Raw genomic sequence first — 14,568 nt, forward strand, 5'->3', positions numbered from 1 at the left:
ATAAGCTAAAAATAAATCATCATTATTATTATTCTTGTCATTTTGCAAATTTTAGTACTGACGAACTGCATGTTTTTACTGATTTTTTGAAGGACAAACAACCTTGCCTTTTTTTTAATGCTTACATTAAATAGTCTTGTGGCCAGGGCATATCTAATATCAGTTCTCATTTTATTTCTATAGTCAAATGGGGTCATCTATGGTCAAACAGAAGGCAGATTAGTGTTTATGGCTGCAGTTCAAACTGAGTTTTAAGATTTGGTGGGTGTTGCGTAATTTAGTGGTAGGGGCTGCAAGCTCCTTATAACCATTTCTACACCTATTTTGTAAAAGACGGTCCCCAATCCCAATGGTCTAAACTTTAAAGGTTTAGTTTACATTTATTTTAAACTTGTATACAGTTTCCAGTCTAAGTCGACGCTCCTATATTTTTTCATAGATCCATTTTATCTGCCGCGATTATATAATTTTACAATTTCTTTATTAGTCATTGGTGTTAATTATGATTTTTTTCTAGGTAACTGTCTGGGGTGACTATGGTCGAATAGAAGGCAAGAAAGTGTTTATGGGAGTAGCTCAAATAATGCTTGATGATTTAGTGTTGAGTAGTTTGGTGATCGGATGGTACAAACTCTTCGGAACACATTCTCTCGTCAGTTTACCCCCAGTTAGTAAGAGAGGCTCCTCAAATAGTCTAGACTCCATAGGTTAAATCTATATTTTTTAATATGTGCCCAAATATCTGTGTGAGTTCTCTATTCCTATATTCTTTCATGGGCATGTTGTATGTTTCAAGATTGTTCATATGTTGTGCATACATTGTGCATATATTCGTTACCATAGTTTCGATTTTCTATCTGCATTTGGTTTACAGTTTCAAGATATTTTCCAGTTGTGATGCATATGCCGAAATTTTCAAACTGCTAGTAGTTAATAAACAAAAATTAACTGCATTTACTAATAAAATTTTATAAAATGAAAATCAGAATTAAAAGATTCTGGTTTCAGTTTCTGATATTATTCTTATTGTTAAAGAAAATCCCTAAAAAAAAAAGGAAAAAAATCGGGATCCAATAGGAAAAGTCTGGTTTTAATTAACGATATTATTTTTATTATTAGAGAAAATCCCTTTAAAAGAATAAAGTTCCTAATCATTAAATTTCCCTAAAAACGTCAAAATGTGAAAACTGGACTTGGTTTCTAAAAGGGTCATATTGGCGATAGATAGCGAATACCTCGTATCTGTAGTTTTAGTAAAAAAAACTTACTTTGATACATTTCTGTATTATATACATATAATATTCAGCCAGATCCACGTGAAAATCTACGAATTACTGTAATAGGCCCATAAAGAATGGAAAATGAAAGAGGCCTGATTCTGCAAAATATCGGGGTCAGGTATTCAAAATAAATAGAAAACAACCAAGAGTCTGGCTTCTAATCTTGTTCTTATCCTTATGGATATACCTCACAGGGCTCGATCTATTAATCCAAGAAAGTTGTGTGTTAAACGTTTTATTTAATTTTGAAAAAAAAATCCGCTCTCCCTATCTGTTCTTAAAAAATAGATGTTAGGTTTTCGCTGTCTGCCGGAATACCCTGATTGTGTTGATGTGTCGTATATTGGTTTCAAGGGTGGCGCAAGGAATAAAAACGAGTTTTTGAATTGTTAATACTTTAAGACAGGGAAAATTTAAAATTTAATAAAATTTAAAATTGAGCTAAAATTTTTTTAGCTCAACCCTTCGGTCGTGCTAAAAAAAAAATTCTGTGCTTTCTTTGTTTTGAAAGCCAGCACTTTCGACAAAGATAGACTTCAAAAAAATTGTCATTGTTTTGAAAAATTATCCATTCCACCAAGACAAACTTCAAAATTTGTCTTCGTTTTCGATGATCACACGTTCAACCAAAGTGAACTTAGAAACAACTGTCTTTATCTTGAATTACCGTACTTTCCGCCTAGGTAAACTTCAAAAATATATCCTTTTTTTCGAAAAATGATACATTCCACCAGATAATTCTTAAAAATTTGTCTTCGTTTTAAAAAGCAACATATTTCACCTAGGTAAACTTAAAATTTTTATTTTTGTGTTGAAATAAACTACATTCCACCTAAGTAAACATCAGAAATTCGTCTGTGTTTTAAAAGACCGCGCTTTCAACCTAGATAAACATCAAAATTTTGTGTCCGTTTTGAATAACAACACATTTACCTAGGTAAATTTAAAAAAATTATCTTTGTTTTGCAATACCCTACATTCTACCAATATAAACTTTAAGAATGCATCTTTTTTTAATACCATGCACCTAGGTAAATTTCAAAAATTTAACTTTGTTTTAAAAGAGGACGTATTCCACCAGGATAAACCTCAAAATTTGTCTCCGTTTTGAATGACCATACATTTCACTTACATAAACTTCAAAATTTATTTTTCTTTCTGAAGACGATACACTCCAACAAGATAAACTTCAAAAGCTTGTCTTAGTTTTGAACGACGACACAATTGACCTAGGTAAACTTGAAAAAAAAAACTGTACTAATAATGAAATATTATAATTGCAAAAAATATTTTTCCTCTTCCTGAAAAATTCTCTTTTGTGATGTGTCACACTTGAAAATATGCACGACTACAAATTTATTCTACAAAATTTACTTTTTTCAACTTACAGCCTTTTGAAATACTACTGCTAATTTATAAATTACCGCACTGCCAAAATTTATTCCCAAGACTACAGAGGCTCGTATGGACGCGTAATTCAAACCAGTGAAACCTCGTGATTTAAGCTTGACTTTTTGTACTGATCTATTTTCATGTATGTTGTAGTTTTTCTCATAATTTTTGTTTTTTAATTTGTAGTTTATCTTTTTTTAATATGCAGGTGGTTTTGAAAATCGTAAGAATTGAGAGTTAATTTCTGTAATGACAAAAACAACGTGAATTCTAACAACGCTTATCCATCCCAAAGAACAATATTGATTGTTTTTTGTTCAAAAATAATTTGTTTTTGACAACTTGACGACGACTTATTTTTTAAACAGTTTATGAGCCTTAGTTCTCTATACTTACTTTATTATGTACAAACCTTAGATAACCCTTGCAGCGAAGCGCGACGCGAGGATTCCGACCAAACCAATAGATTTTCAAGACCAAGTTTCTTGAGACCAGATTTGAAGTTTTTTTTTTCAGAGCGATTTGTTTTTGACTATGGCTTTTTTATGGGTGTCAGAATTCAGACAGGTGTATACTAGGCCCTGGTGGGGGAAGTTTTAAAATTTAAAATATGTTCTTTGTGTCTATTGTTGATCCTTTTCATAGTTTCCGTTTTAATCTCACAAACAAATTTACACTATTTTATTCTAAATCAGTTTTACATGTCTTTTGATAGAAATATTTGGATTTGGTTGGAGAAGATTCTGTTGTTTTTTGTTTTTTTTTTGCGGCAATTCGACTAAAGGAGAAACTCGCTAGAAATTAATTGTGTTTTCCAGAATCTCGTTGAAGTTATCAAGGCCAATTGTGACTTATGCTAGTATGGCATACTCTAAGCTGAATCTAGACGTTTTTCAATATAAATATTGTTGCTGTTACGTTTAATTGTCGTATCTGAAATTTCAAATCTCTGAGACAATGCCAATAAAATGTTTACTAAGCTGGTCTCAAAGGGAGAATCAGCAAAGCAATGTACGAAATGTGGCAGAAAAGCAATGATACTGGTTTTTTATCCAAAATTTGTATTTAAAAAAGTTTTTGTAAACGTCAATGTTACCCCCTTAAAGTCCTTCCCTTGGAAAGTTACCCACCAATGACGATGCTGTGCTAGAGATTCTTCAGTTAGCGTGGTCTTTAGCATTTCCGTGACATCCTTTTGGATATTTTCTAAAGTCCTGAAATGACCTCCTCTGAGGACATTTTTCAGTTTAAGAAAAGTAACAAGGAATGAGGTCAGGTGAATAGGTGGGCTGGGGAACCAAAGGCATGCCTTTCGAGGTAAAAAAAAATCGCTTATGGGGAAGGCAGTGAAACATGAAGGGTTGTTAAGATGGACCATTCACTTGTCTGCAATGTCTCGTCTCATTCAGATGACTCTTTTTAAACCTTCCGGAAAAGTTTTTATATAAAAATGACAGTTTGTTCTGGAGGAACGAGTTCTTCGTGGGTGACTCCCCTTTTGTAGAAAAAAAAATGCATCAGCGTTGATTTGATCTTTAATTTTCGCATTCAAGCTTTCTATGGTCGAGGAGAGTTTTGAGTGCGCTGCTTCTAGCTTTGACTCTTAATCTCTATAGTTGTGTTTCTCGAGGGTCAGTTACCATTCTGACCTCAGAGGAGGGGCTTATGTTAAAATTTGTGATTTCCTTCCTGTTGTGGGATGTCTTCAAATTTGTTAGGAAGTAAATCTGGTTTATTATTTCTGTCTTTTCAGACCCAAGTAAGGGGATTGTAATAAGATTGTAATAAGACTTTTGGAAAGCAATTTTGACCTCAGGCGGCTTGGTGCTGTAGTGAGTTGTTAGTAATAGTTTTAATTTCCGCATTGCGATTTGTCTAAGTTAGGGCTCACTTCCACCTCTATGTTGGGAGGGGGCTCCTAATTTCTTGTTGAGAACATTTATTATTGACATCAATCGTATTTAAAAATCATATTTAAAATCGTATTTAAAATTATCGTAACTTAATCGATTAAGTAAAAACTTATACGTATTGAAAAATCATTGACTTATCACCTGAGATCACACGAAATCTTGCTCATTCTTGATTCTGTCAAACAGATGAAAGCACTTGTTTTTTTGAATTTTTTCTACTAGATTGTACGATTTTTCGGTAGCATTTTAATCAAATGCTGAGTCCAAATTTGATGAAAGGTAAATCTCATAAAATCTAGTTGTTCACTCTGCATTCTTAATGTTAAATGACGGACAGTCTGATCTCACAAGAACGTTTTCATCTACTTTTGAAGTTGAAAACCTCCCTGCACTGTGCTCGTCTTCAAAGTATTTTCTGGCTTCCGAAAACGATTTGTGCCAGCGAAAAACTTGAGTTTGGGATAAATAATGTCTAAAATTTAAGTCCAAATGCTGAGTCCGACAGTCTGATCTCACAAGAGCGTTTTCATCTGCTTTCGAAGTTGAAAACCTCCCTGCACTGTGCTCGTCTTCAAAGTATTTTCTGGCTTCCGAAAACGATTTGTGCCAGCGAAAAACTTGAGTTTGGGATAAATAATGTCTAAAATTTAAGTCCAAATGCTGAGTCCGACAGTCTGATCTCACAAGAGCGTTTTCATCTGCTTTCGAAGTTGAAAACCTCCCTGCACTGTGCTCGTCTTCAACGTATTTTCTGGCTTCCGAAAACGATTTGTGCCAGCGAAAAACTTGAGTTTGGGATAAATAATGTCCGATGGAACTGTTTTAATTTGTCAAAAGCCATACTTTTCTATTCTCTAAGCTTAACAGAAAATTCACCGGCTTAGCGTTACTTTAAATTCTGTTGTTCCATTTTGCGTGACAAAGAACCAAAACACAGCTTCACTAATAGCGGTTACAGAAATCATGCAGTTAACAGAAGAAGTTGAAATTCCTACTCAGCTATGGACGGGTACCGACCCACATTCTCTTTCAAGAACCCAGGGTACCGTTCCCAAATACCTTTCAGTGTTTCCAGTCTTAGTACTTTTCTGCCGTACCTCTTGGATCAGGAGGATCAAAGTATGAATGAATATACATTGTTCACGAGCATATGTATGATTTCATATGTATGATTGATCATGCATGATATGTATTGATATGTATGACTGAACACACATACTCTCCTTTTTAAGAACAACTTAGCAAATTGTTTATTGACATTATAACAAGAGTTTGAAAAACCTTTACCCGTGCAACTCTACAGCAACAATATTCAGTTTTCCTAAAAACAGTAAATAATTTTCTTCTGAAATGTATTTTCTTAACGTTTCTGTTCTATATTTTTGCTTTTCAGTTTTTATTTAAATTTAAATAATAATTTCAATTAAAAAGGAATCATTTTCTTGTAAAAATCAATAATTTTTCCTCTTCGAAGGATCAGTATGCTTTATTAAAAATTACTAATATTTTTCAGTATCTAGTTGTAGTTCAAAGGTCTAATTAAACTTACGATATTTCCTCATCTAACTGATATCTACTGTGTTCTAAACTCATCTCGGTGATCGGTATTTTGATGGGAGTGTGTTTAAGATTATTGACACCGGTGCTCTTTGACTAAAATATAATATTTTAATTATGTTGAAGGTATATTTTAAATTTGAATGTTCTTTAATTATGAAATGCTTATGGGAACTGCCTTTTTGTTCTTTGTTTGCTTTAAATACGATGATAAATAGTATTGAAGGATGTAAAGATTTTCAAATATAAGATAATATAAGTCTCGTTTCTGTATTTACTATGGTAGTGCTCAAGGCGTAGAATTCAAAATGTAAGTAAATTATTTATTTATATTATTCTGAAGTTATTACCACGCTAGACACACCTTCATTTAAACTGAAGATTTACTACAGTCATACTTTGCTTGATGACAGTACTGACGACAGTTTGATGACATTACTGAAACTGTGCATGCTTCAAACGGTTTATTGAGGTTTCTAGAAGAAAAATCTCAAGAGACCTGAACTGGTAAATGTGTATAGAAAATTGTTAGCCATATCGGCTCACTAGAATCACTACCCTTCGTGCTGCTACACGGTTGAAAATACGCCCAGAGAGTCAGCGCGAACCCTGGCTAACCTCACTCAATCCAATCTGGAGCCTTTGAGTGGCTTCCACCCAAATGGATGAGGATTGGAATTGTCTTCGTTACAGTTTATCGTGGCCAAAAATAGATCAACTAGGTAAGAGAAAGCCTGTCAGCTTCTAGGCACCAAGGAGGGCTGGTGGGGCTTGCGTCCTGAAACAAGTACAAGTAAGTATTGAAATCAGTCTTAGATACCCGGGATGGTACTCTTAGAGATCCAAAATCAGGGAAGCAGTTTGCTACTTTCGGGGCTTAACGGCATCTAGAATTGAGATAGCAGCTATGGAAAAACAGATGACATAGTAGTACTTTTGCTTATAATTGAGCTCCTTATGCTCTTTAGAAGCTGTATTAAATACACGATTTTTCATTTAGGTACTGCTGTAGTGGTTGGCCACCTCAGAAAAAAAAAACACTTTAAAATTCTGAAAACTACTTTAAAAAGTTCTAAAATACCTACTTATACCATTCCTAAAAGTATTTTACTTTTCTTTACTATCCCCTCCCCCTAACAGCCAATTACATAGCTTATGTTTATATTCTCTATGCATTTTCAATATTTGATCCTCAAATACATTTAACGGCAGACAAGCAATGTCAGCGAAATCGAGCGACTGGAAAATTCATGGACAAATGCAGTTTGGGCTATATTTGACCATTAGGGAGGAAGATAATGGTAAAATAAAGTGAAACGGCTATAGGAATGAAATGAAGAAGTCTTTTATAATTTTTAAAGTCATTTTCAGAATTTTACAGGATTTACTTCTAAGGAGACCAACCACTTTACTAGTACCATCAATTCTAATAATTTTTTAATTGGGTTTGGGAGACTAAGGCCTCTTAGAAATTTGAACTTGGGCTGGAGCAACCCCGGAAACTTTATAGTAACTTCAAAATTGTAATTCTCATGACTATGAATTTTCGGTTCTTCGGGAGAAAATGGATGAGGTAAATGAGGGAATATTTATTCCCATTTCGCTTCAATCTATATATTTTCCTAGTAAAGCAGTTTTTTTTCAATAATGATCCCATCAATACCAATATAATGCAGTATCATTTGTCTACCTTAGATAGTCTGTTTTCTTGAGCATCGCCATCCCCGAATTTCGATAAATTGAAATCTATTAAAAAGTTGGCCTAAATTTGTAATCTGCCGTCTAGGCTTTAGACTAGTGGTTCTGACCCGAGTTCAATCGAATCCCAAGGGTTTGGTGGTGCGTTCTCAAAGGTTTAGTGGAAGTGAATATCAACCCTCCTTAGTGCCTCTGAATCGGGTATCCTAGTAATTAGAAAGAAAGGATAATATAGATGTATCGCTTAAAGTTATGATTTCTTAGTAATCTTGTTTCTCAGCAACTGAGTTTTATAACGATTTAAAATTAATTATTTGACAATTGTCAAAATAAACAGCCAATGCGTAAGATTCGCGATGACACACCAATGAGTGGCAGCAGCTACCTATTATTGGCAGCAGGAGATTACGCCATATCGCTTGGCCTATCTGTGCTGCATGGAATTTTCAAGATCAGTAGTTGAATATAAACTGCCGTGACAGTACATAGTGCAATGAGTTTCCCTTATCAATATTTTAATCCCTTCTTACTAGCTATGTCGAGCAAACATCGAATGGTCGGAAGAATATGTGCAGCAAACATCGAGCAAATATGTCGAGCAAACATCGAATGGTCGGAGGATTCTGTACAGCAAACATCGAGCAAATATCTCAAGCAAACATCGAATGGTCGGAGTAATATGTACAGCAAACATCGAGACAATATGTCGAGCAAACATCGAATGGTCGGAGGGATATGTGCAGCAAACATTGACCACTTATGTAGAGCAAACATCAAACGGTCAGAGGAATATGTACAGCAAACATCGAGCAAATATGTCGAGAAAACATTGAATAGTTGGAGGAATATGTACAGCAAACATCGATCAAATATGCCGAGAAAGCATCGAATGGTTGGAATAATATGTAGAGCAAACATCAAGCAGATATGTCGAGCAAATATCTCAAGCAAACATCGAACGGTCGGAGTAATATGTACAGCAAACATCGAGACAATATGTCGAGCAAACATCGAATGGTCGGAGGAATATGTGCAGCAAACATCGAATAAACATTGACCACTTATGTAAAGCAAACATCAAACGGTCAGAGGAATATGTGCAGCAAACATCGAGCTGACATTGACCACTTATGTAAAGCAAACATCAAACGGTCAGAGGAATATGTACAGCAAACATCGATCAAATATGACGAGAAAGCATCGAATGGTTGGAATAATATGTAGAGCAAACATCAAGCAGATATGTCGAGCAAACATAAAGTTGTAAGAGGAATATGTATAGCAAACATCGAGCAAATATGTCGAGCAAACATCGAATGGTCGGAGGAATATGCACAATATGTGTTCACATGTATAATACAACTTAGTAAGAGTAATCGTCCTAGCTTCATGATTTGTAATGTTTAGTTGAGCAATTCCAGTTTGGTACCGGCAAAACTAAAAGCAAACTTCCTTGAGTCGTAGGGAGATGGAAAATACAGAAACACAACGGTCTCTGAGTTTAGGGTTAAGAGAGCGACCTTCGATGAAAAGGCTACTGTTCCTGTTCCCAGCATTGTACCCACCAACTAACTGATCCTCAAAGCATCGTACGAAGTTCCTTACCATACGAAAATTTCATCGTACGAATATCCTGCTGAGAAAAATTGTCGAAGATAACTTATCCCAAATTCACCTTTCAAGTAATATCGCTTGAAGCAGAATAGAGGACATGATCTGATTTCAACCCCATTAAAATTTAGCCTTTAGCTCGACGAGATCACATACGCTTCCTACTTGAGCCAGATTGCAGTATTCATGCATCAAGGGAAAAACGACATTATAAAGGAAGAATCTTTATTTGTAAGCCTCTTGCAACCTCAACTAAGGCAGTCGATGCGAAGAAACTTGTGGAGGATTTCTTCAAAGACAATTGCTGCAACCATGCAGGAAAGAAAATCTGATTTTGCGGCCCTTTTGGAAGCACATCCGCCACATTATTTTTACGTATTTTATTCGCGATTCAAAATGCTTGACTGATATCTTCGCAGTTCTAAAGCATCTTAATAAACAGATACTGCTCAGTAAAGCCAAAATCATCGAAGTGGAAAAACCCCAAAAGCTTTTCAAAAAAAGCTAAAGCTGTGAAAACAACGAACAGAAAAGGAAGATTTCAAAGACTTTTCCCTAGTTGATGGACTGTGGCACTAATAACGAAAATGTATTTGGCTTTGGAAACATTCCCTTACTAGCGGAACTGAAGAGACATTTCTATTGGGGGGCAAGAAGGGTCCATATCCAGATAGTCAAGGGACATGGGCTACATAATAATTTTTTCCCCAATTTATTCAGGGGAGGGCAACTTCCCCTTCTCAAATGACGCCCCTGTTCACGTTTAGTGTCCTAACAGCATATGCAGCATATGTCAATGATGAATACTTCGATAAAGTAATTGAAATGAACCACAGCTAGGTTCAAGAGCAATTCTTTAGAACAACAACACTCATAATTTTGGCACCAACAAATGATAATGTTTCCTGTTATAGCTATGAAAGTTCTGGCGTGTTATACACCATTTGTGGCAACATATCTTAGCGAGCAATCCCTTTTGAGGATGCTTGACATTAAAATAAAGTAGCGAAATTCGTTTTTTTTTTCTTTTCAGGAACTGCTTTTAGAAATCGTCTTGTCGCTTTAGAAAATGATAGTCATAAGCAGAATTTCGAATTGGACACCTTGAAGGGTCCACCTCTCTTCAAACATTGGGTCACCATCTCTTCAAACATTGCTGCCAAAATTACAGAAGAGGGGCACTTGCCAAAGAAGAGCCACACATTTTTGAACTGGTCTCTGAAAGCCAACAGTAGAAGTCAAACTGATTTTCAATAAATAGTGAAAATTCTTTGTGTTTTTGTTTTAAAATGTTGATTTTGTACATTCTTATATAAATAAATACCTATTTTTTATATTTGAAAAAAAATTATTTTCTATTTAAGAAGGGTTTGGCGAACATGCATATGAAGCTGGTGGGGGGTCAGAACCTCCAGCAAGGTTAAGCACCATAGCTTTAAATAAATAGAGACAAGACTTGGGTAAAAATCAACCGACTTTAGTTTTAACAGGTTATATCTAATTTGAGAACTCAAATGAGAAAATGAGGGTTAGTCCCGCCCCACCCCTTGTCCTTGGAAGGCATACAAGGAGCTATTTGACATAACTAAACAGAAAATCAATGTCAAACTTACAATCCTTAATAACAAACAAAATATGACGTCCATGACTCCGTGGAATCCGATCACCTGAAGTTTGGGTATGACATGGTTAGGTAAGTGCAGAAAAGACGAAAAGCCATCTCTTACTCCTCTTTTGACACGGTTTGCATCTAAAAAACGTTTAAAAACCGTTGCATCATAAAAACGGCAAAAAACGTTGCATCATAAAAAACATTTCGAAGCCAGATCATTTTAGGGGTATTATCGACAAGCAGTAACCCTTCAATGCCTTGCTCACCACGTCAACGCTTTTGCCGCTTTCAGTGCTGGGTTAGCACAAGATTTACTATTTTCATTTTATTTGGGATACAACTCACTTCTTCTTCCTGTTTAGGATTTATATGACTCGTCCACCAATCAGAATTAAACCCTGTACACAAGCCTGCACGGATTAAGTCTTTTATGCTTAAAACTATACATTAAAAACAATAAAAGTTGTAAAAAAATAAAAAAAAAACAATTTGGAAGCAAAATACAGAGTATTACTCAAACCGCAGCAGATACTAGATGCAAAATGACGGGCACAAACATGGCGGGAGGGGAGGGGGTCAGATCCAACAAACCTCTGAATCATTGTAATTGTTTGTATAGTTTCTAAAATTCTTTATAATTCACTTATTTCCCGCTCTGTTTGAGCTTTTGCCTCCTTGAAATAAATCCTCATTTACGTGTCTGAAAACTCACCAGAAGCTAAAATTGATGGAGTTCAAAACACCAGCAACTAGTGAAAACAAAACAACATTCGTAGCTAGTTTCAAAAAAAATTACTAATAAATCTGGTGAAAATATCGTCCGATATGGCTGATTATTTGAGGAGGGAGAATTCCTTTAAAAAGAGTTTGGCAGAGTATTTGACATGCAATGACAAATGCTAGGGATTGTTCAGGGTACCCGGCTGACTGACCGTATTTCAAACAGTAGGCTATACGAAAAATGTGGTTCAATCCCGCTTTCTAGGGCTATAATGAAAGAAAGATTGAGATGGCTAGGCCGCGTTCTGCGGATGACAGATTGCCGAAGATTGTCCTTTTTGGCCAACTGTCTGGGGCTAAACGAAAAGCAGGTCATCCTCGTCTGGGCTTGGAGGATGTCATAAACAAAGATTTAAAGGAACTGGGAACTTCCTGGGAGGGTGTAAAGAGGGAGGCCTTGAATAGATTGGGTTGGAGGAAGACTTTGCGTAGGTGTGTTGGCCTCAGGCGGCTTGGTGCTGCGGTGAGTTTTTAGTAGTAGTAGTTTGTCATTCAATATTTTACTTTATAATGCTTGCGACCCTCAGAGAATCACTATCTCAAAACAATCAGTTATGTTATACTTCGGGTATTTGAGACGTCTCCAAAGATGCAACATAACGTTAAGTGTCAGTATCTTTCTGATTATCATCAAGGGGTATGATTTTTCTTTCTTTTCTTTTGTAAACCTGAATGAAAGGAAGGACTGCTTAGCAGAGAAATTGCATGCAGCAAGGTTTCATTAAAAGATGCCAAATTTTATTTACTAATAAGCCATCCCTCTTTTTTCTTACGGCTCGAGATGGATTTAATTCTCCAAGTTTTTGGAGGAGGGACCAAGGGTACTTATAAGATTGTTTGGGGGGAGTGGATTATCTTCAGTCCTACAAAAGAGCACACGCAAGTTTTTCTTCATTCTTAAGCATAGATTTAAAATGTTAAATTACAAAAATTATTAATCCTTCAATGGAGAATAAAATACTAGTAATATTCTAATTAGATATAGTATTCATCTTGGGGAATACCCTTACAAAAATAATTTCAAAAAATTGGTTACTACATTTAGAGAATTATTATCTTCTTGTAGAATGAAAGCACAATGTGGAGCGACGTAAGATATCATGCCGTGACACTATGACGTAACCAATTTGCGATACATGATGTGACTCATTTCGGCTAGTTGCCATTTGTGAGTGCTGAAAGCAAGAGTTGCTGGTGATCTTGCTCGAGCAAAGCGGAGGCCACCAAAAAAGACCACGAATTGGGCTTTACGACAGAAAAAGAGCACGAAGTTGGTTCTTTTGTCTATTTTAAAATAATTATTACTAATATTAGGATAATTTAAATATACAAAATATTACTGGAATATCTTTTATTTAATATACGAAATTATAATAATAATAATAATAATTCCTAGGAAAGAAAGCTAAGTGAAACGTATACTATTCATATTTAATAATATAATTTATTTGTTAAAAAAATATCCACATAATCATTATACTAAATGATTTTTAATGTAATATACAAATTATACTTTAAAAATTAAAAACATAAATAAATATACTGAAATATTTCTAATGTTAGCATGAAGTGAACACTTTAAATTTTTAAATTCGTCAAAATATTCTTTTTTTAATGGCTAAAATATTATTCTTAGTTCTTTGACCAATTGTTATTTTTTTAACTATTTTATGTAATAAAGGAGTTTTTTCTTATTTAACTCCTTGAAATTATACTATAACTTGTATATTATACAAAAACTCGTTCAGTATAATCATTATATGGATAATTTTTTTAACAAATGAATTATTTTATATAATATATATAGCATACATTTCACTTAGCCCTTCTTCTTAGGAATCGTTATTATTATTGTTAGTATTATTATAATATTATACAACATTATTATTTCAAAATATTATTAAACCCCACCATGGACTTCAAGTTTCTATAAATGTAATTTACAGGCAATAAATTGTACTAAAGAAATTACAAGACCCTTACTTCGTATTTAATACATTAATGGCTTAATGGTAATAAAAAATGTAATTGCAACAGACACTACGCCTAGAAGCCACACTCAAGTATTAGTAGATCTCGGCTGTGCATGAATGAGTCCTTCTCCTTTACTTGACAACTCCAAAAATAGCAAAAGGAGGAAAGCAAAAATAAATATGCATTGCTATTTTGATTTTGCAGGTCAATCATCATAGAAACGTGTATTGTTGGTTGCTTAAACTACAATGGAGTCGGTTAAATTAGTTAGTTTAGCCTACCATCGGCTACACAATCATACGGCAACAAGAACTGAATTGATTTCGGATGATTTGCCCCAATCACGCACTATACTCCAGGCAAAAAGCAGAGAATCAGGAGATCAGTACCTGCATTACGCAGACCATTGTCTACATGTGAAAACGTTTACAAAGACTGACGGCTGAACCCTCTACTTTGTGGACGTGCAAGCGTCAATATGGTGCATTTAAGCACAAGCTGAGGTGCAAATATCCGTCCCTGAGGTCAAGGGGTTACAAACTCTGTCGCAGGTGACAGGTTTTACGCCCTGACATTGCGGTACACACCTATACATTATCAGGTGCGTCCATTCGCAAAAGGTAGGGAGGAGGGCAAATACACTTTTCAAAATCTAGGATATTGGTGATTTTGTAGTTTTTTCAATGAAAATAAAAAAACAAGGTATTTTTAACGAAAATACCAAAAAAAAAATATTCTTCAGAAATCTAGG

General features: G+C 34.9%; 1 protein-coding gene across 2 annotated transcripts in view; it reads left to right on the forward strand.

The window, feature by feature from the left end:
• The window catches only part of LOC136037653 (regulating synaptic membrane exocytosis protein 1-like), a 371,730-nt gene extending 365,324 nt beyond the window's left edge, over positions 1-6,406 (forward strand). For both annotated transcript variants that reach the window (XM_065720373.1, XM_065720374.1), the window contains exon 24: positions 518-6,406. In XM_065720373.1, the coding sequence (XP_065576445.1) occupies positions 518-712 (195 nt within the window). In that variant the 3' untranslated portion in view covers positions 713-6,406. The remainder of the gene's footprint in view (positions 1-517) is intronic.
• The last annotated feature ends 8,162 nt before the right edge of the window (positions 6,407-14,568 follow it).

This window comes from Artemia franciscana, chromosome 17 (genome assembly GCF_032884065.1).
Source record: "Artemia franciscana chromosome 17, ASM3288406v1, whole genome shotgun sequence".
In the NCBI taxonomy this organism is placed as follows: domain Eukaryota; kingdom Metazoa; phylum Arthropoda; class Branchiopoda; order Anostraca; family Artemiidae; genus Artemia; species Artemia franciscana.